At 48.1% G+C, this 23,493-nt stretch overlaps 1 protein-coding gene across 5 annotated transcripts in view; it reads right to left on the reverse strand.

Annotated features, from left to right (window-relative positions):
• The window catches only part of NTRK3 (neurotrophic receptor tyrosine kinase 3), a 391,483-nt gene that overhangs the window by 231,490 nt on the left and 136,500 nt on the right, over positions 1-23,493 (reverse strand). For all 5 annotated transcript variants that reach the window (XM_072799286.1, XM_072799279.1, XM_072799295.1 and 2 more), the window contains 2 exons: positions 22,642-22,703; positions 21,672-21,774 (listed from right to left, as the gene is read on the reverse strand). In XM_072799286.1, the coding sequence (XP_072655387.1) occupies positions 21,672-21,774; positions 22,642-22,703 (165 nt within the window). The remainder of the gene's footprint in view (positions 1-21,671; positions 21,775-22,641; positions 22,704-23,493) is intronic.

Here is a 23,493-nt window from a genome sequence, read left to right on the forward strand (position 1 = left end):
CCCCATTATGTTTGGGGCTCAGAGCTTAGTCTTGCTCTGCTTCCACAGGCTGGGCACCATGTAGTCTGCTGGAACTCGGCTAGTTCTCACCTGACTTGACGGCAAGGCAGAAATCCTCAAGTCTGGCGCTCTCCATGGGCTGACATCTCAATAGACGTTAGCCAAGACAAGACTGTGCAAGGGGCACCAATTACTAAGGTTTCATTCATCTTCCCAAATGACTTGGAAGGATCATCATCAATAATTCAAGCTGAACTACACTGAGAGAAACCAAGTGCATTCTGGTGAGGCCACGGACAGGATGATTGTTGTGCTCCCCCACTGTATGCTCACACCGCCAAGTTCAAGGAGCTGTGGCTCTCCTGGGTGCTAGTGAGCGCTGGCCTGACTGTCCATGCTAATGCCTCGGGAATGTCTACCCAGGATGAGGGGAATGATTCCGGGGGCGGGCTGCTGATGGCTGCCTTAGGGCCACACAGGGCTGGGCTTAGGAGGTGGCCCAACCAGTTGGCTCATCCTGAATCATGGAAATGGAGGGTCAGAGAGAGTAGTGACTACCCCAGGCCACTCTGCAGCAGAGGCAGGAAGAGAGCCTGCCCCTCCTTACCACTGGTGTGACATTCTTTCCACCAGCCCTGACATGCTGCTGCTTCTCTGGGTCTGAAGTTATCTTTCTATAGAATGAAAGCAGGGCTGTATCTTTTCCCTATGCTTCCTACTGAGGTGGAATAAAAATAACTCCATAAAACAGTCTAAGTTCATCAAAAGAAAGGGACCTCATGAGTGGAAATGCACACACACACACACACACACACACCTGGGGAAGCACTGCCTTTCTCTCACCTATGAGATCCCTAAAAATATGCCAGTGGCCACCTTCTGAGTACTGGCCATGTGTGAGTCACTGCACTGAGTGCTTCCCATATGTGACCCCAATTGATGCTCTCAAAACTCTTCTCAAGCAGGCACAATTCATTCACATCTACAAATGCGGGCAGCTGGGGTGCAGAAAGTCTAAGTGACTTGCCCGAGAAACAAAATGCCAAGTCGACGACTCTGGTTCCTATCTTACACCAAAGCTTGTGCTCACAGCCACTGCCTCCCGCTGCCCCATCTCCCTCTACCAGCATTTGTTGGGTGTGTGTGTACAGCCACCCCTTGAATAACGCAGGGATTGGGGCACCCACCCTCATGCAGGTGAAAATCCACATAACCTCTGACTCCCCCAGATCTTAACTGCTGATAACCTATTGTTGATTAGCATTCTAACCAATTACCTAAGCAGTGGAGTAACATGTATTTTGTATGTATATCCTATGCCATATTCTCACAATAACGTAAGCCGGCGGGGGGTGGGGAACGTTATTAAGAAAATCGTAAGAGAAAACATGTTAGTGGCACCGAAGGCCATACGTGTATGAGTGGCCTCGTGCAGCTCAAACCCGTCTTTAAGTGTGACCTGCATGTGCATATGATTAAGGATTCTGCTGTTAGGATTACATATTTCACTGGAGCCCGTCCCGGCTTCCACATTGGTTTCTGCTCCTGGAGGAGCTGTACCCTCAAGGCCTTTGAAATGCCCCACAGTAGGTGATCCATAATTGGTGATTGATGCTGCGTGGCCACGGCCGCCGCAGACAGAAGAAGGTTAAGTCAGCTTCTGCCAAGCCTCTCTATACCTGATGCCACCTGAACAAAGCCGGGCTGCATCGAGGTAGCTGAGAGGAGCGAGAAGCAGAGAAGGCAGGGACTGGGTCTTTCTTATGCTCATTCACATTTTATAAATACACCCTTATCCCCCTTGTGATGTAGCCTCAGGGCACATGGAATAAATTCTGAATTAACCAAATGAAAAGCATAATATACAAACAACATGAAAAGAGGAAAGCAAGGAAGAGAAATAAGATTTGCACAGTCGTGGGAAAAGCTAAAGAGATGGGCCCCATGAATGGCATGGAAAGATATTTAGGAAACCCTGTTGGGTGGGAAATAAAGATCAAGAACCATATGGACTGTTCAAGACGATTTTCATTTAAATATACTTGTAAAGTGTGTACGTGGATCTAGATACCCAGGTATAGACCGATGTTGCCTAGATCTGTGTGTGCCCGTGTGTGTTCACATCGCATTCACATGCATTATGCTAACATTGATAATTACTGAATAATGAAATTACTGCTTTTTTCAGTAATTTTTATATCTTCTATGATGTGGCTACACTCCTTTTATAAAAATAAGTATATGAAATACAAAAAAATAACTAAAGGTCCCCAGTTCTGGAGTCTTTGTGAGTCCGGAGGCTACAGGCGATGGCCATCTGTACCAGAACACTCCAAAAGTGTCACAGACTCCCTAGAGAAAGGCTGGCAGAGACAATAACCAGCTCTGACGGCCCTCCCTGGCCCCCCTGGCCCAACCACAGCCCATCCCATGTCTGCCAAGAGCAATCACCGAGACAGGAACCCAAGTCCACCCACTTCCAGATGGACATGTCTAGTTGGGTAGGCTGGATAAAGCCTACTGCATGTGAAAACTTCTACCGGAAATGGTGAAATGAAAATACCACCTAACCTTAGACTGGAACTCACCAAATCGAGTGAAGTATCATTACTCAGTCCCAGGTGGCAGTGGGAGAGTCCAGACTGGAAGGAGTCAGAACCTGGGGATCCAACAGATCAACATGGTGGGGAGGGGCAAGCGACTGGGAAGCCCCCCAAGAACAGGCCAGTGGAAAGAGAAAGTGCCATCCTAGAGATGTGGTGGCAGCCACGTAGGTGCAGGGGTCAGCCATCATGGTGTCAGGAGAATCTGACAGCACCCCATGAGAAGAGATCCCCATTGGTGGCACACAGTTCCCCAGCTGATAGAGGGACTTAGGGATTCCAATCCAAAAAGTGACAAGACTCCGGGTCTTGTAACGTACATATCTCTTACATTCTGTGCCAATTAAGGGCAAAAAAAGTGCACAGGTCTGCATCCCCACCTGGCTAGACTTGTACCCTCCTACAGAGAAGATCTTCCATAGGACCTGCAGAATGGGAAATGTCCCCAGGTACACTCCTGCCATCCAGAGAAGCCACATGTGAGTGAGAAAGTAAGTTCAGTCTGCCCTGGGCTCTTAGACACACAAGAGGAAGGTCACTGGCCATCTCCCTTAACCTCTGACCTCTGACCCCTCCTGGCTTAGGCCTGGTGACCTCAGAGGAAAAACTAATTTGTGCAATGGATGTTCTTTTCCACCCTCTCCTCTCCATGCTGCCTCTGATCTCCTACCCTGTTTTCCTTCTCCAACCCAACTGACAGAATTACAGAATGGTACAACCAGAAGGGACCTTGAAAGTCATTTAAACCACATCCTATTATGGAGGACAAAGTGAAGCTCGTAGGATGTCTGAAGATAAATGAGAGCAGAGCCAGAGCTAACACCCAGGTTTCTGAGCCATACCAGGGCACTTCCTCAAATGGAAATTGCAGGGACCAGAACACAGACATGAGTGTCCTTCATCAGAAGCTAGAACCTGGCTAAAGCCAAGTGTGGCTGGCAGACCAGTGGGATCCGTCTCATTCAGGAGCTTATGAGAAATGCAGACTCTCAGGCCCTGCCTCGACCTATCCCGTCAGAGTCTGCATTTTAACAAGATTCTTGAGTGTTGTGCATGCACAGTAAAGTTTTAGATGCTCTGAACTCCAGAACTGCCCCTCTGATCCACCTGTACAGTCAGGCAAGGAGGAGCCCCTCCCTCTCTGTGCCCAACTCATCCCTCACTTTTCCCAACCCGATGGAAAGCCTGCAAATTAATGGCAGTAAAACAACAACAACAACAACAATGCTCCCATTTCCAGTCAGCGAATGCTTCTCCCCTCATCCACGGGGAGCCTTTGTGAGGCACTTAAATCTCCCCGTTAAGCAAACAGCACGACCGACCACACATGGAGGAACAGGTGGCAGATGACTGGCGAGGGCCCCGATGAGCAGCAAGCGGGCTGGGTCATTAAACACTGCAGGTGGACAGGTGTGGCCGCCAGCCCCCACACAGAGGGTGGTGAAAACTGGGTGCTCAGCCAGCCACCTCGAGAAAGGAGTGCACATGTCCGAGGGCAGAAATGGACCCAACGAAAGGAGAGTACCCCAGCGCCACCCTCATCTCTTCGTCTCTCCTCCTTAAGCCAGCCAATGCCTGACATTAACAAGTCACTCATCCTTCCCGAAGGTTATAGAGGAACCAGAAACAATAATTCCTGTACCACAGGATCACAGTGATAATAAATGAGAACACATCAAGTGCCAGGCACAGTGCCTGACACATAGCGGGGGCCCAATATATGAGAGCTTTCTCTGCCACGTCTTCATCCCTCCCACCTCCATATGTCCCAAAGGGTTTGTGCTCTGTCAGAAGGAGGCTGGGGAGAGCTGCAGAGACTCTGATTTCTCTGGTCAGGGGAGCAATCTGGACATTGGGAATTTTGAAGAGATCCCTAAGTGATTCTAAGGTCAGGCCAAGGCTGCAAATCAAAGCCATTGCAAGACCTGTGGATGACTCACAGCTTCTCTGAATGCACGGGGAGTCAGAATATTTCTCCCCTCACCACCTTAATTGAGTGATTACTACATGGCCAGGGACTAAGTGAATTGCTTTATGTACATAATTTCACTTAATTCTCATCTACCCTGCATAATGAAGATTCCGCTTTCGTTTGTCGGCTGGGGAAATGGAAGCTCAGAATAGTTAATAAGTCACCGTAAGGGTCACAGCTCCCAGGCAGCAGCACCAGGACTCGACGCCAGGCCCATCTGACTGGAAGCTGTAACGAGCACCAGGAGCAGGCTAGGGAGGAAATCGCAGTGGTGTGAACATAAGAATACGCCATACAAGTGGCCCAAGTCTGCACAGGCTGTGGATTAAGAAGAGTTGCTGAGAGAGATAGAGAGCCAGTGAAACATGGTGTGATCTTAGGGAAAGGCGTTCCATCCTGGTGTCTTCCTGTCTGGGAGATGCCATAGGGGTTGGTAGGGGGGGAGCAATGCATGGGAAGAGCTGTTAACTGGAAGAGAATATTCCCATCTCTAGCTTACTGGTAAATCAACAGGCATCAAAAGAAATATCCCAGATCACAAGTCTCATCACAGTAGTAACAAAACTGGGGGTGCTGGTGATCCAGGGAGGAGCGCCAGGGTCCAGCCCTTTGGGTGTGAAGCCCAAATGTCAGAGGACATTTGCACACACACACACACACACACACCACTTTAGGCAATCTACCAGCATTAATAATGCTGTGTGAGCAAGCCCAACACAGTCCTGCTGGGAGAGGCAAGCATTCACCAAACCCTCCTTCAAAAACCACATAAGGTACTATAGAAGAAAGGTGCATGGTGCTATAAAGGCCAGTCATGGGGGCACCCCCACACACAGCTCTAGGGGGTCAGGGCAGGCATCCTGGGAGGAGTGAAGATTGGGAACAGAAAGGAAGAGCTGGGAACCCGGGAAGCTGTGCCATGAGGACCATTCGAGGCAGTCCTGGGCAGCACAGAACATCGGGGAAGCAGAGGAATGGCCGCTGTGGCAAGAGTGAAAATCAAGGGTGTCGGCTTTTCTCCTAAGAGCAGGAGGAAGCCTGGAGTTTCTGGAGCACTGAACAGGACACAAGCAGATTTCCATTGCCCAGTAGGACTCTGCTACTTTGACTGCAGTGGGGGTATCAGGCAGAAAGGCCAGGGCTGGAGGGGGTTCCCCAGGACGGACGGAAGGCAGCGTGCAAAGACAGAGGGGACCGCTTCCAGAGGGACACAAGAGGTGACAGCCACAGGACTGGGGCTGTACCAGAGCAGGCAGGGGTGGCGGGGTGGGGACTGCAAGGGGAGGGAGAGAAAGGGGTCAAGAATGAATGCTTAAATCTCTAGCTCACTGGACAGTTCCCTGAGATACAAATGATGGGGCGGGGGTAGGGGGGTAGGCGGCACCCCTGAGCACGGTTTGGGGTATGCTGGCCAAGGCCTCTGCTTCTCACCTGTTTCAGCCCTATCTCTGAATCTGAGCCAAGCCCTCAGGGGGAATCTAGAAACGGGGTTCCTGCCAGAGTGTGCCATGTTGTTAGCATGCACTTTGAGAGACACAGGAAGACAGAGCAGGAAAGTGTGGGGGCAGGGCTCAAAAGGCCAGGAACAGTGCCATAAAGGGCCCCACTAACCTGTAGCTGGGGGTCTACCTGAGGCAGGATAAGCAGATTATTAGCTGATAAGAGAAAGTACCTCTTGGTACTTGGGGTGTTTGCCACTAGACCAGTTCTGCGAGCAGGCTGGAGGCTCTCAGATGATGGAGGGAAGTAAAGACCCATCTGTCACGGGCTTTCTGCAGCTTCTTAGGCTGGGATGCACCATGGCTCCCAGCAGCCCTGGAGCCCCTTCTATTCTGACTTTAAAATGCACAACACTGGGGCGCCCAGGAGGCTCAGTTGATGAAGCTTCTGCCTTCAGCTCAGGTCATGATTCTGGAGTCCTGGGATCGAGTCTCATGTCAGGCTCCCTGCTCAGCGGGTAGTCTGCTTCTCCCTCTCCCTTTGCTGCTCCCCCTGCTTGTGCTTCTCTCTCTCTCTCTCTCTCTCTCTCAAAAGAGTAAGTAGTTAAAAAAAAAAAACGCACAACACTAGGAGGACACAGCTTCGGAGTCCGACAGACCACACAACCTAACCAGTGCTTCCAGAACCCCAGCTCTCTTGTCTATAGAAAATGGGATGATGATGTCAAGCACAGGGACTCCTGACTGTCAGAATAATGAGAACGTATAATTAGCTGCTGCTTGATTGAGCAGTTACTCTGCCCTGGGTATTGGATTCTAGGCTCTGGTTACTGTTTTCTGTAAATTATCTCAGTTTACTCAGTGAGTAAGCCAAACCTTCAAGATTTTATGTAACAAACCCAGCATCTCCAGGCCAGCTAGGCTCTCAGAAATTGGTAGCTACCAGTTTTCTCAGTGGGTATTGATCCACCCATAGCTGCCTGGGCAAAGCTATCCGGCTGAACCACCAGCCTCAGAACCTGTCTCAGGGGCTTTTGCTTCCTCTTGAGCCAGAGAGGTGGCTGAAGCTCAGGCAGGCTGGGGTGGGGAAATGAAGGGAGGAGAAGAACGAGCCAGACATCAGACATGGTCACTCTTGCTCAGCAGACCTGCCTCAGATGGCTTGCCTATCAGTCCATCTCCATGGTCTCCAAGTGGGGTGAATGAACATCAGCTACCTGAAACCTTGAGCAGTCATCAGAGGAGGGCCACAAGAAAGACTCTTAATGCCCATGGGGCCTAGAGACCCCACAATGGCTCAGGACACCACTCAGCTAAGGCAACAGTGAGGTACAGAGGGATCCCAGGACTTGTACTACCACCAAGTGCACAGCTCTGGCTGTTCCTTCTTAGTTCGGGAACTTGGAGGGACCTGGGGATACCTGATGCCCTGGAAGCAGACTCTAAAATTATTCTTTCCCAAAACCTAGAGAGAAAGAGGACTGTCACACTACAACCTTCCTCCTCGGCTGCGCGTTCAGGCAAAACTGCCATCACAATGTCATCTCAGGTTAATCAGCTCATCTCTTCAATTGCCTTGTCGAGGTAATACGAAGGATAGCTACTGTGCTACATTATTTTAAGTTTTGTTTATGTCTGAAAAGTGCCTGGCATGTAAAAAGCACTTTATTAATGGTTACTTCTTGTAATATGACCTGATTTTCCAAATATGAGGAGCTCTTGGAAAGTTCTCCCATCTTCTGATTGATGTTTTAGGGTACTATGTGTCAATCTACATCAGGAGCCTGCAACTATGGCCTGTGGGTCACATCAATCTGTTGCCGCTTTTTATAAATAAAGTTTTATCAGGACAGAGCCAAGCCTATTTATTTACATGTTGTCTATGACTGTTTTCCTGCTACAGCAGCCTGAGTTGAGTGATTGCAACAGGAACCAGATGGCAAGCAAAGTCTAAAATATTTACTATCTGGGTTTTAGGAAAAAAGTTTGCCAATTTTTGATTACAGCAAAGTTTTCCCAACATTCATGAGCACCATCATCACGGAGGGTGTTTTTTTAAGAATATGGATTCCTAGGGCCTACCACCAGAATACTGGATTTGGGAGATGTGGCCCAGGAAGCTCATTTTAATCAGTCCCCACTACCATCAGTGATTCTGATGCAAGTGGCCTGAGAACCCATGGGAAGGAGCCCTGGTCCGTGCAGTCAGTAATCCTGACCCCAGAGCCCAGGTCGTCCCCTTGAAGGGGCAGATGGAGCCTTGGTGGGGAACGAGTCATCATGCTCCATTCAGTAAAGGAGTGCAGCCTACCACCCCAGCAGCTTCTTGCTTTGTTTTAAGGTTCAGGGCAGAAAACTTGGAACACAAAGAAAATACTAATCACAGAGGAGGAAATAAAAAAGCATCCATAATCCTACCAACCAAACATAACCACTATTTCCATTCTGATCTGTCAATAAGGTCCTGGGATTTTTCTAGGTATAAATATGAAAGTACTTCCCCTTTATTTTAGGGGCCGGGGGCGGGGGGGGGGGGGGGGAAACCTAGCAAGAAACTGCTTGCAGTCTTTACTCACTGGGAAATACATTGTTCACATTTTCACACAATATTTCAATAAACATTGCTTTAAAGTATCATTTTTAAAATACGCAACTATAAAAAAGGAACACAGTAAATATATTCATGTATCGAATGATCACACCATACACCCTAACTTACACACTGTTATATATTAATTAGAACTCAATAAAGGTGAAAAACAAGAAAAAAAAAGAATGCAGTAGATCTCTGTGAGCTGACAGGGAACAATCTCAAGGATAAATTGTTGGCAAAAATAATATGGTGCCCAGCAATGTGAATACAAGTGATGTCTGTATAAAAGTAATTGGGAAACTTCTGTCCAGGGATTGATCATCTCTGGAAGGATATGCAAGAACCTCACAGTGGTGGCCCCAGGAGCAGAAAATCAGGCAGAGATGGACACTTGTCATTACACTAGCTTCTATGCCACTGGGCTTTCTTACTATTTGCATGTATGCCCTTTCAGAAATATTAAAAATCTACTTTGGAATAATGTCATTCTTTTTTAAAAAAGATTTTATGTATTTATTCATGAGAGACAAAGAGAGAGAGGGAGAGACATAAGCAGAGGGAGAAGCGGGCTCCCCGCAGGGAGCCTGATGTGGGATTCGATCTCAGGACCCTGGGATCCAGACCTGGGATCCAGACCTGAGCCAAAAGCAGACACTGAACCACTGAGCCACACAGGCATACTGGAAAATGGTCATTCTTAAGGTCTGCATTGAATTACACTGTATGGATGGACCAGAATGTGTTCATCAGCTGTTTATCATTAGATATTTAAACAATTTGGACTTTATCAAGTTGGCTGTGTCAGTTGCAGCGGAATGAGCGTCCACAAACATAAATATGGGTGGCCATTTGTTATTATTACCTTAAGGTGAAAGTCTCAGACATGGAGTTACTGTGACACGGGCTTTCCCATGATTTTAGCCTGGTAATGAAAATGCCAAACCACTTCCAGAACGGCCGCCCCCATCCACACACTCAGCAATAGCAAACGCATGCATCCATTTCCTTGTTCTCTTATATGTCTCCTACTGTCTGCTAGCGCCTCTCCTGAGAAGTCCTTGGGCCCCACCCACAGCCCCATCAGGCAGGTGGTTCCCTGCACAAAGCAAGGCCAGGCGGGGACTGGTGCTGTTGGAGCCACTTCCACACGTAAGAGTTAATAATAGCACTCAAATCCTGCCTGCTTTTCCTGGGGGCCAAGCCAACACTGGGGTGCCCCTAGGCACCCCCTCCCCTGGTCCCAGGCCAATCTGCTCAACTCTGTTTATTTGGAAGGATTCACTTTGAAAGGCAGTTCCTAGAACCATCCAGGCGCCCTCCTCGGGGCTTCGTGTCAGGTCCTGCTGGCAGATGGACAGACGCTGGCATTCTTCTGCCCTGCCTGGAACAGGTCTGCATGGCTGCTGTGGCACAGAGGCCCCTCTGAATTCACGATGCCTGTCAGGTAGACAGACTTGGCATTTCTGGGACTGGTTAAAACAACAACAACAAACAAACAAACAAAACAAAAAAACACCACCACTGCTCCAGTCTTTGGCCAACTCTTGGCAACTCTTATTCCACAATAAATAGGAGGGCAGGGCTGGCATCCTGTACAAATACTGACCCCTGGAGCATCAGGACTGGGAGAAGGCAATTCTAGCCTCCTGCAGCACCTAAGGCCAGCAGGCAGCCTGGATGGCCATCCACTTAACCCACGGGGTCCCCTCCACTGATGGCCCTGACCTCATTCAGCTGAGATCTTGATAGTTCAAGCTTCTCTAGCTCCCTAGAGCCCCCAGCATCATCTTCAAGGATTGGCCCTCAAAAGAAGAGCAAACAGGACACAGAAGTTTCCAGAAAAGGAAAGGAACTCTAGGCTGGGAATGCCAGCCTGCCAACTGGCTGCTGGCCTCTCTGGGGCCTGTCCCCAGCTCTCTTCAAGGGGAATGTCACTGTTAATTGACCTCACACTTGTCACTGAGGAAAAAAACGGACGAGGCAGCAGGTCTTACAAGTGCCTTTGTGTGGAAGAAGGTGGTGGTTTGGTTTAAACCAGAGAAGCCACTACAGAAACTGCTCTAGGAAATCTGAGCAGCTTATTTACCCAAAGAGGGTAGAACTAAAATGCCTCCGAAGTACAGGCGGACCTCAGAGATCCTGGGGGTTCAGTTCCAGACCACTGCAACACTGCACAAATGGCAAGGAAGTGAGTCAAATGAATGTTCTGGCTCCCCAGTGCATATCAAAGTTATGTTTATACTATACTGTCATCTATGAAGTGTGCAATAGCATGATGTCTAAGAAAATAATGGTCATACCTAAATTTAAAAAATACTTTATTGCTAAAAAATGCTAACCATCTGAGTTTTCAGTGAGTCATCACCATTGATCACAGATCACCAAAACACATATCATCATGAAAAAGTTAGAAATTTCCTGAAAATTACCAACAGCTGACATAGAGACACAAAGTAGGCAGATGCCACTGGACAAAATCGCACCAACAGATTTGTTTGATGTAGGAGTGGCACAAACATTCAATTTGCAATCTGTGGAGTGCAATAAGAGGTGTGCCTGTAATGGTTGTATTCTGTAGTCTTGTGGTCACGTCATTATTCCAGTTAAAAAAGTAAGCCTCTGAGGTGGGCTAATGTTGCAAAAGAACCCGCAGGAAGAATGGAACGTAGAAACGTGACCTAATTCCCAGGTCACAATTCTGAAGTTTTCTCCCAAGGGCTAGGTCCCTTGTAACTAGAAGTGTGGGCCACAGAGCAACCTCTGGAAGCTTCTGAGAAATGCTGACTCTCAGCCCTTCGCCAGACTGTTTAATCCGAATCTGCATTTTTCAGGGGGTCCCCAGCATCCTCCAGGGTTCATTAGCACATGAAAGTCTGAGATGCACTGGCCATACTATTATCCCTCATCCCTCCACAAGTCTAAGACAACGGTTCCTAAACTTCAGTGAGCCTAAGAATCACCTAGAGAGACTGCCTGTCCCACACTTCACTCCAGGTCTAGCCCAGTGGGTGTGGGGCAAATCCCCAGCATCTGTAGGTTTAACAACTCCTGAGTGATCAGATTGACTGGTCTGCAGACTGCACACAGACCTGAAATCTAGGGGAACGTGTGAAGCTGCATCGTGGACTTGGACACCACTGCTTCTCAATCTTGACTACATGAACAAAATCATCCAAGAAGTTAAAAAAGCATGCCTGTGCCTGGGTTCATGTCCAGATTCTGATTTAATGGGTATGGGGTGCAGCCTGGGCCAAGGGATTTATATCATTTCACTAGATGATTGGAATGTGCAGCTAAGATTGAGAACCACTGATTTAAGTGACATCATTTAAAACCTGGTTTTCCGGGGCGCCTGGGTGGCTCAGTAGTTGACTGTCTGCCTTTGGCTGTGATCCTGGGGTCCTGGGATCAAGTCCGGCATTGGACTCCCTGCAGGGAGCCTGCTTCTTCCTCTGCCTATGTCTCTGCCTCTCTCTGTGTGTCTCTCATGAATAAATAATTTTTAAAAAATAATAATTAAAAAAAAAGTAAAACCTTGTTTTCCTACTTAGTGGTCACATGACCTTGGGCAAACGCGCCAGTCTGAGCAGCTTTCCCATCTTTAGAATGCAGAGCATAGCACCACCTATGAAGACTATTATAAGATCTATTATACATCTGGCACCGAGTAAGTACTCAATAAATGTTCGATGCCTCCTGTTCTCTTTCCCTGCTATGATTAGAAGTGACAAATCAGCCAACATTCTTGTCTTTACCTCAAATCTCAGCCTGTCTTGAAAAACAAAGCATAGAAAGAGCTTTCCTTCAAGACCATTCAGGGAAAGATCGAGTCCCTGGGGGCTGGATTCGGGGAGCAGAGCTGGCTCTGTGCTCAGAAGAGCTCTGCACTCAAAAGAGCCCCACACTTGGGGCTGAAATCTTGAAATTCATACTTTTTTGAACGTCTTGCACTGGGTCCCTCCGATTAGGGAGACTCTCCCATAGGTGGTAGGGTGAGGGGGACCTAGGGAGGCTGGTATAAGAATGCCAGCAATCTCTCTCTGGCTTGTGGAAGCAGAATTAATATAAGAGAAGAGCATAAGGGATGCCTGGGTGGCTCAGCGGTTGAGCATCTGCCTTTGACTCAGGTCCTGGAATCGAGTCCCACATTGGGCTCCCTGCAGGGACCCTGCTTCTCCCTCGACCTGTGTCTCTGCTTCTCTCCTCTGTGTGTCTCTCATGAATAAATAAAATCTTAAAAAAAAAGAGAGAGAGAGAGAGAAGAGCATAAAGATCCGTGTACCAGAGCGACTTGGTGAATCTCTCTAAACTAAACGTATTGTGCAAGCGAGAAAAAGAGTATGTTATTAATCCTCCATGTGAAAGAGCCAGGAAGGGACCCAACCAGAAGTTCTTCCTCTTTTTCTCTAGAAGCTTAGGGGCTGGAGCGGGTGGTAGATGCACCTGGTGGATGAGGCCACAGCTGGATGAAAAATGCATTCCTTGTCCTGCAGCACACCTCTCCATCACCCCATACGGCTCATCCCATGATGGATGCACAGCATGAAGGACAGAGGGGTGACAAGGAGCTGTGGCTGTGGATTTGCAGTGGCTAGCTGGTTTGTTATTGTCCTCAAGGTGTGGCTTTTCTCCTCTTGTCCAAAAGCGTGTTTCCCAATCAACGGTTTTTTGATCTCCTTGTTTTTTATTGCCTGTGGTCTGGAGGGCTCATCTTTGGACCTCCCAAGGCCTTCTGCAGTTCATGGGACAACAAGCTGCATGAATGCAGGGCTCAGGCACTGTGGCTATGTGGAGTTTTCTCATTAGCTCTATCCCATGGTCACTCTTCCTCTAGGCAAGTGAAAGCAGGACGTACCGGAGAAGATGCAGAGATGGAGAAAGGATGTGCCACGAAGAGATGAGGGCTTCTGCTGGAGCAGCTTCTGCAACTTGACTTTGCAGGGGCAAACCCATGTTGGGCAAAGAACACTGGGAGCAAAGTCCAGGTTGGTGGCCCCCACCCTTCTTGGTTTCCATCCTGGTACTGTGATCCAGTAGGATATCTGGATCTCTGACGAAGTATGTCCCCAGAACTTTGGATGAATAATAAAATACTGGAGTTCGTGAATTTTTTAAGAGTAAAAATTAGTACAGACTTGATTTGATTCCCAGTTTTAAAAATCCCTTTTGCTAACTCATATCCTGATATATTTTTCTTAGGTGTGAAACTACTGGGAGGGCCAGTTCTTGTCCAAAAGCTTGGTTACACCTACAGGAGTGCGTAAGGCATGTGATTGTCAACTGTCACATGTGCTGTCAGGGACAAAAGGTTGAGTACTTCTACACTGAGGTATCTAAGGATGTTAACCCTGTAGGAACCAGTTAGAATGCCTTGGATTAAGTAAGAACTGTATTTTGCTGCCAAAAATCAAATGAGTCAGACAGGCAATCACTTTGGCTATGGAGCCAAACATATTGGCCATCCTTGGCCCCACAGAACAGGATGCCGGGCCTGCCAAGAACAGCCAGCTAGCAGGTAACCACAGAGGAAAAACATTTTGTAGCAGACTCTATTTCCAGGGTCTTCCTTTTGAATAGGAGACTCAGCACTGGGGAATAGCTGGTTTCCTAGAGCTCTGAGGGAGAATGGAGCAGTGCAGCCTTAAGACAATCAATGGTGACAGTGCAGGGGCTGCTAGAACCGTTCACTGCACACCTGCAAAACCCCCACAAAGATGGGGCAGTGAAGGCATGCTTAGAAAAAAACACATTGCCTTCCAGCCTTCTTCTCAAAGCTCTGGGCACCACATTCTAGAATTCAGATACCAAGTGGGACGAGACTTCATCTGCAGCCAGAAACTCCCAATGAAGTCCAAGCTGAGGAAGAGAAACAGAAGGCTCCTGGCTTCAATTACTTTACGTCCTGCCTATGGATTAGCCACACACCCAACCTATTTAACTAGGACTTGGACAAATGCTAGGAGTGTTCTTAGGGGCGGGATGGCGGGAGGCAGTCTGTCATGGAGCCCAAAAGGAGAGAAAGGGCATGAAACATTTGTTAGGGGACAAGGACCTAGGATAACGACATAGGAAATGAATCCAAAAACTACTCCCAAAATTATGTTCAGAGGGCCACCGTCCACCAGGAGTCCCTTACCAGGAATCCCTTAGTAAAGACCATTGCAAGGGTCAGAGGTACCTTCCCCCTTGAATAACCTCAATTCAGAAGAGAGAATGGGAAAAGAAGAAAGAAAAACAAGCAAGAAGGAAGAATGAATGTATTAGAGGAAGTCAGGAAAGCCAAGCCCTTCACCTGGCTTCACGTCTGCCTTGCACTGCTCTTGGCTTTTGACTCAGTTACAGAGAGATCAAATAAGTCTATTTCTCAGGCCAAAGGAAGCTATCGAATCTCTGGCACCGACACTGTGCTCATCTAGGGTCCACATCACCTTCCAGTAGTCTCAGAAGTCTGCTATCTCCCTACCACTCCTTGCATCAATCCCCTGACAGTATGCTCGCAGCTAGGGATGCACAGCCCCTCCATCCCAGCTGAGGGAAAAATGATGACTCACTGGAGGTTACAGCATCAAACCGTAGGAGTCCAAGATCCCTCCCAGCCCCATCCCCATTCCAGCGGGAAGAAACCTCTCTTGGTCCAACACTCCCAGGTTAGGAAGGAGTCCAGAAATGACTCCTTCCCAGGTCCGCCTTCCCACCCCCCTTAACCAAGAGGTTAACCAGAGGGATAATGGCCATTCCATTGGAGCAGCAGCCCCCGACATGTTTTGGCAGGAGCCAGCCCCTCCAAATCAAGACTCTGGCAGGATTCTACAATCCACTCAGAGGACAGTTACCATCTGTTTATGGAAAGAATGTTAATAACCCCCAATCATAATCAAATAGGCAACCACTTTACTTTAAGTACCTATTAACTGATGCTAATTCACAATGGAACAGTCCTGGAGTGCCCATCCACAGGCCCATCAGAGGCACCAGCACGTGTCCAACCATTAGGATAAAAAAAGCAAGCACTGGCTGATGAAGCAAGTAAGGTACTACCAGAAGCCCTAGCAGTAGCTCGGGACCACCTCCTCTCTCCCCAGCTTCTGCTGCCCTGTTGTGCGGTCTCCACTGTGTCCAGAAAGAAATGAAGGAAGTCCCCTTAGCCAAGGAAGCGCATGCACACACACACACACACACCCTCAGCTCCCATCTTCCCCCCAGGCCAGGTGGGCCCCAGTTTGAGAAAAGTAGATTAAGAAGAGGCATTCCTGAAAGCCCCATTCAAGTGGGAAGCACTCAAAAACAAGAGCACTGGAAGAACTGGGTTAATTTAATTCATCATCCAGCTTCTTCTCTTGGCCCTCCCTGCCTCTCTGCACACACCATGTCTGTGGGAAGCAGGGCCAGTGCTGTCCTAGCTAACTGTGCGCTCTGCATGTTACAGCACTTCTCTGGTGTGTTCCCTTTTCTGTACAATAGGGACATTGGCCTAAGAAGCCCAAGATCTGTTTCAGCTCTAAGAAACCATTATTCTGATTATTCTGGGGACCTGGATGGCCCAGTGGTTGAGCATCTGCCTTCAGCTCAGTTTGTAATCCTGGAGTCCCGGGATCAAGTCCCACATTAGGCTCCCTGCGAGGAGCCTGCTTCTCCGTCTGCCTCTGTCTCTGCCTCTCTCTGTGTCTCTCATGAATAAATAAATTAAATACTTAAAAAGAAAAAGAAAAAAAAAGAAAGAAATCATTATTCTGTTTCCTCTGTGGGAGGAGAGGAAGCCAAGAAGTATGAAATACACCACCACTGCATCCCTGATCTGGAAGTATGTAAAGATACTTATGGAGTAGTCACAAGGTCAGAGGCCAAAGAACATACGCTGTTTTCACAGGTTGCAAAACCCCACACATTTGCTTCTTTCTCTTTGAATAACTAGGATACCTTATATGAAAGCTATGGGACATGTTTTATTATTTAAAGATACACTCACAGAGTTGATCTGGTTCTTTTTCTAACAACTGTGTGAAGTGAAGATGGCAGGTACACCACGGATATTTGCCGTGGTGCAGGCAAGACCAAGTAGTTATAGGTCCTTCTATGGCCCTGGAAAGTGGCTGAGGATATGAGCCACTGAGTTCAGAGTCCCATCTGAACTCAACCTAACCAGACCTGAAATCCAAAGCACGACGCCTCCTTTTCTGAGATATGGCTTCTTCATCTATAAATACAGATGCCACAAAGCACGGCTGGATCACCACCATGGGCTTCTGATGTCCAATTTAAAAATATTTTGTGAGGGAGAGCTTGGTGTAAACTCTGAACTGCATCACTTCCAGGCCCAGTATGCACTGGCACAATATCATTTGTTGTTAAAATACTGAAATGTCTGGGGCACCTGGGGGGCTTGGTCCGCTAAGCAGCTGCCTTCATCTCAGATCATGATCCCAGGATCCTGAGGTCAAGCTCTGTATCCAATTCCCTGCTCAGTGGGGAGCCTGCTTCTCCCTCTCTCCCTGCCCCTCCCTCATTCTCTCTCTCTTAAATAAATAAAATCTTTTAAAAAATAAAATACTGAAATGTCTGTCTCTATTTCTGTAAATGGCCCCTGCCTTGCATGTCCCCCACTATCCCTTGATCCAGCAATCCAAGAGTTAATGCTTCATACAGCAGGGAGCCTCCAGGTCCTGGCTCCAGCAAGGGGATTGGCTTCTGTTCTGAAGGTCAGTTCCCACACCAAACCAGACACTTATAAAGGATCACCTCTCCCCTGCTGCTCTGAGTAAGACACTGGGCTTTAGCCATAGCCCAAAGAAACCCCTGCCGCCCTAGCCCAGCACCATTTCAAAACCTTTGTGATTCTAAGAGATGGATTCCCATGTTCCTGTGACTGCTCCGCAGGCCAATCGTGATCAATAGGATGGTAGGTAATACAAGTACAGAGGTGTCTGAGACAATGCTTTTTCTATTCATTTCTGTAAGATCTAGTTAATATATTCATTTCCCATGATTTAGTAGAATGCCTAAACACACCAACATGGAGAGATCTCTGACACCTGACAGGTAAATAAAGCAAGAGGGAGAAGGATACTAAGTATGAAGACGTGTATCAGTTAAACACACACAAAAGTAATGCATTTTATATATGTACGTGTATATGTATATACATTAATATGCACACATATAGGTGTATGTTTTCTCACATACCATACGCACATTATCTATACATATTGCATACCATGTGTGACCACTCTTGGGAGTGCTGTAGTCTTTAATCACGCCGTTAAAACTGTTATGGCACAAGTTCTCTTGTCCAAATAAAATTTATTAGTAAGATCTATAGAAGTGACATACATATTTTTTATTGTTCTCTAGAGTTCTAGGAATGCAATTTGTGACCTATATAGAACAAACAAAACCAAAACAAAATATATAAGCATATGTATATGTGTATGTACACATAGAAATATAAAAACAGGGGTACCTGGGTGGCTCGGGTCATGATCTCAGGGTCCTAGGATGGAACTCAGCATCAGGTTCCTGGCTCAGCAGAGAGCCTGCTTCTCCCTCTCCTTCTGCCCTTCCCCCTACTTGTGTGTGTGTATGTGTGTGCATGTTCTCTATCTCAAATAAATAAATGGAGAAAAAAAAGTAGTATAAAAATGAACTGGTTACCAGACCTAGCTACTAACATCGCCATGCAATGGAGGCATGAGTTTGGCTGAGAGAGAGCCAATGGGGTAGAGAGCAGATGTGCAGAGAAAGAGAGGCAGGGACACAAGCGAAGAGACAGAAACAGTGAACTGATGGATGTACACGAAGCCCAGGCCGGTGGCTGTCTATGGGAACAGGGGTGACAGTTAAAGCATTTCAAATTTCATCAGCAATGTTTCATCTCTTTATTCTAGGAATAAAACATAAGATGCAAATATAAAAACAAAACCATAAGAGTTGCTTATTCTGAGCAGTGGGAATAGGAGTATTTTGTTACACCAATCTTTGTATTTTTGTCTTTTTCTTATTCCTCAGAAGGAAATAAAGTTCTTATTAACAATCCCTCCTCATCCACCCTCTGTGTTCCGGGCCCTCACATGTGGACGTTGGGTATTATTTATGAGTTCCCCCAATCATCCCTACTCTACCTCCCACGGCCCAGACACCTCAGATTGCCAAAGTAGCCCTTACTGACCTGTTACTGACTCATGAGCTGTGCTTTTTTTTTTTTCTTTTTTTTTAATGATTACAAATACAGACATCCATTTTGAGTTCAATGAGCATTTGTCAAATACTGTAGGAAGTTTCAGGCAAAGTGGGCTGAGCGCTCTGTGGTTCCTGCCAAGTTGCTCCTGGTCTAGCAGGACAGACAGATGATGTGTATGCAAGGTAATGACAAGGCCGTGGGACTCGTGCAGAATAAAAGCATCCTGACTAAATGCCATGTGTGACAAAGGAGGGTGGGACTGCGTCTTGGGAGGGCAGCCCTTTGTAAAAGGACAATAAAAGGAGCCAGGAGAGGCTTGTAGGAGAACTGCCACCACGGGGCCCCTTTTATATACCAGTTACACACACATCTCAATACTCAGCAGCAACCCACTGAGGCAAAAGAGGCTGTGAGGGGGTGAGTAACTTTGCTAGAGCAGTTCAATGGCATGGCACAGCTGGACTCTGATTTGAACCCTCAAAGCTGAAGACGGGGTGGCTAAGAAGGAGGAGGCTCTCCAGAGTCAGATTCAGGGGGCTTCTGGTACCCACACCTGCTTTCTCCTTCCTGCACTGGGATGCTCGCTGGCAACAAAAGATCGGGCATGTATGCAGCCTGGGGCATTTCTTACTCATCCCAAGATGAGGCCCCATAAGCACAAGCGATGGGGTGAGATGAAGAGCAGAGACTTGCAGGCTTCATCTGCTGCAAGGTCAGCCTTGGACACACTTCCACAACCGGCCTCCAAGTGCAGCCTCCCTTCTTCAGGCTGCCTGCCTCTAGAGGAGGGGACACCTCATTTCCAAGGAGGTGGCTCAGCCCCCATGGGGGAGGGGGGAGCAGGGGGCTGGGAGAGGCTCTGAGGACAGCTGAGGGGAAGGCACCGCCCTGGATGCTGTCTAATCCATCCGACATGGGGACACACTGTTCCAGAAACCGGATGACAATTAATAGGAAAAATCTGCTCTCGCAGTGCTGCCAAGCATGTCACAGGGTCTCAGCTGGTGGCGCGCCTCCTCAGTGGGGAGCAAAATGCCCCATTCTTCCCTTTGGTCTGGCTGGCTGAGTAACTTGGTTTACTGGTGTGTTCTCAGGTGGAAGGAGAAAGAGCTATGGTCAGGAGGTTCCTCCCATGGTCAGAAAACTTAGCATGAGCAATAGGGCCAGTCTTCAAAGCCACAGGCCCAAGGATTCTGCTGAGATTGAAGGCTCAGGGCTCACCCAGTGGTATTCATCTTCTAACCCTGCAGAGCCCTGCCTTGCACCGGGGAGTACTGGCAGATAAAACATCTGCAATTGAGGTGCCTCACCGTGGTCTGATCCTGTTTAAGTCATAGGGCTTTCGGCCAAACTTCTATCCCCTTGTTATAATTTGCCTGCACATGTATTTCTCTTGGTCAAAATATTTCACATGATTCAGGAAAACCTGGCTTGCCTTGCTGACTCGTTTAGCTTAATCAAGAACAGAAAGAGAGAACAGAGGTAGAGAGCTTCTGAGAGGCCAGTCTGCTCTCCTGTTTTCTACCCTTCTACCCTTCTAAGGGGATCTCCTGCTGAATATCTGTGTTCTCAGCTTTTAGGGGAATCATAGGATATTTTGAGAATATAAGAGAAGAAGTGGACTAGCTCCATTCCAAACCACCCTCCCCCCCCACCCCAACCCTATGGACACAACCACACATTTGCATAACTTCAGGGGATCACGGTCCCCGTGGATCTCATTCATGTGCCCTCCTTCAGCCCGAGTCCCAAAGTCAAGACCCTCTGCGCAGATACCAGTTCATGCATAGATGCTGTAGAAATTCATCTTTCTGGATCCCGTACTCTCCCAGAAAACCCAAACCTGGATCCTAGCTCAGCAATCTGACAGCTTGCTGAACCCTTCTCCTCATCCTTCCCTACCCACCTCCCATCTAACACCAGCCATAAATGGAAACCCCAGAGGAGAGAGTAGGTCTTGCAATTCGAGTTTCTGTTTGAGAACTGGTACCCAGCCTCCCTGGAGCCATCTGGTCAAATCCATCCCTGAGACCAGGCAGATGGATGCTAATTTACCATGTTAACCCCTCTTGTGCCACTGCCCCAAGCTGAGCCATAGTGGGAAGCCTCGTCCCACAGCCTGCCCTGGCCATCAGGGGGCTGAGGACGCGGCATTGTGGAAGCTGGCCAGCAGATTTACAATCGTGTTGCTCTTGGCATCTGTTCTGGGACCCTGTGTAGAGTTACGTGCTGAAATGCGACTGCGTGGGCAACTTCCCAACACCAGAGTCCACCACCCGATATCTAGCTATGCTAAAACCTTCTCATCAAAACTCCAAGGAAGAGTACAGACAAGAGAGAAACCAAGGGACGCCTGAGTGGCTCAGTGGGTTGAGAGTCTGCCTTCGGCTCAGGTCGTGATCCTGGGCCTGGGAATCGAGTCCCGCATCGGGCTCCCTGCAGGGGGCCTGCTTCTCCCTCTGCCTATGTCTGTCTCTCTCTCCCTCTCTCTCCCTTTCTCTCTCTCTCTCAGGAATAAATAAATAAAATATTTTTAAAAAGGAAAAGAGAGAGAGAAACCAAGTTACTCAGACAAGGAGCCCTATTTCTCACCAACTTCCATCACAAAATTCCATCATACAGCAAGCAGCTCAGCTACATGATGCTTCTCGAAGTCACGGCAAAACCAGGCGGTCCATGGTCATGGTCTGGCCCCTGCAGAACCAACACAGCTTCCAATCCATCACTACCAATAATAAGGTGTAGACAAGAGTCTCCACCAGGACCACTTAAGCCCACTACTGGTAGGGAGGCCCCCTTGGAGAGCAATGAGAGAGTAAAACAGCATCTTTTGATCCAAAGGAACCCTATTTCCCCCATGAGACCCTTGCAAATGAAAATCCCACCTTACCCTTCATTCCAAATTTGGACCGTCGACCGTACTTGTTGATCATGATAAAGAGAACCACCAACAGGACGCAGGCAAAAGCAGCAAGTCCCACAGCTATGGACACCTGGTAGGGCCAAGAGCAGACAGTTGAGAAGAGTCACAGAAAACCCAAGTGCCGTGGGAAGTGACCCATGCGCCCTAAGAAAGCAGTCCTTATCGGAGGAACAGCTGCAGCCCATTCAGAACTTTGCCACTGAGTAAACTCCTTAGAAGAAGTAATTCCTGAGACCTTCAAACATTAAAAAAGAAATTTAAAAGGAAATTAATTCCCCAAGTGGATGAGACAACGTCCTGTGGTTCTGCCTCTCCTCTGGGGGCCATCTCAAGCAATGCAAGGGCAGGCCTAAGAGGTTTCTATCTACTGTTTGTTGTTTTAATTAGCCAAAAAACTCTGCACTTTCACATTGACATTCTTTACATAGTATTATCCAAAAGGTTCTAGGAGATCTAGACTCTTAAAAAAATAAAATTTAATTTAAAAAAACCTTTGCTCTCCCCCGCAGGGAAAATCTCTGACTCTAAGAATCAGGCAGGGTAGGGGGAGGTGACTTGAAAAACCAACCCAAGGGGATGCTCTGAGCAACTCCGACTTTTGTAAAAGGCTTGTGTGGTTAGCATTCCCTTCAAATCAGGCCCAGCCAGGCTGCTAACTGAGTGGGGGTTTCAAATAGTTCTCTTCTTCCGAACCCTAGGGCTGGGAGCGGATCCTCAAAGACTTCCTCAAACAATGACTTATTCTCATCAAACAAGGAAGGTTTCAACCACCTGAAAGGAGGTCATTCATCACAGTTTTTTTGTTGTTTTTTTTTTTCTCCTGCCGTATATACTGAGGTTCCAAGTAAGATAAAATTCCGGAAAGTTAGCTCCTAAAATGAAGTCTGAAAACAACTGAGTCAGTAAACAGCTTCCCCTTGATCCGGCAGGGACTTACCCCAAAAGTGTCTTCCTCTGGTTTGTGTGTCACAGTGATGGGTGTGGGGCTCACGTCGTAAACTGAAAATCAACCAGACCAGGAAGACAGTTAGCTTATCGGACAGAAGAGGCTCAGCCGCAGTCCTCGCCTGACTCCCAGCCCCCCACCTCGGGAGTTCCTGCTGGAGAACATCCCTGGGCTCTGCGGGGCTCCCCAGAGACCAGATCCCCATCCAGCCACCTGGCTGGGGCTGACAAGTCACAGGCAGGCTCCACAAGGAATAAAGGACCCTCACCGCCACCCCCGCTCCCCATTCCAGAGTAAATAATGTCACCTGGGCATCGTAGGGCATTAACTATTAGATACAAAGGAGGAGAAGAAATGCTTTGGGAGCCAGACCAGGGTCTGGATTGGGCATGTTCTGTTGGTGATAGCACCTGCTGCTGACATTTGGCTACCCTCTGCCTAGGCCCTCCTTTCCAAGTCCCTGGGTCTCCCATGCCCTTCCTTTCGCCCTCCTCTCCTCCTCAGGGAGACCGGGAGACCCATGGTCCCCAGAACATCCCACTGACCACTCCCTGCCGGCAGATTTCAGAACACAGTGGCAGCCCAAGGTAAGCTGCAAGGCCATATGCCCAGGAAACACCACCTTTTTCCAGCAAGGCCTGGATGGGAAGCCAAGTATCCATTTGTCCTCCATCTCAAATCACCTTCTGGGCAGGAAACAGCCCCAAACTCAGAATTCTCTGGAGGGACATTCTGTGAGATAGCAAGTCCTCTCAGACCAAGGACAAATGAAGGAAGCCACGGACGATCTTCATGTTCATGCCAAATAGTAAGGGGCATCCTCAACAGGACCGACTGTCCATG

Source organism: Canis lupus, chromosome 2 (genome assembly GCF_048164855.1).
Source record: "Canis lupus baileyi chromosome 2, mCanLup2.hap1, whole genome shotgun sequence".
NCBI lineage: Eukaryota > Metazoa > Chordata > Mammalia > Carnivora > Canidae > Canis > Canis lupus.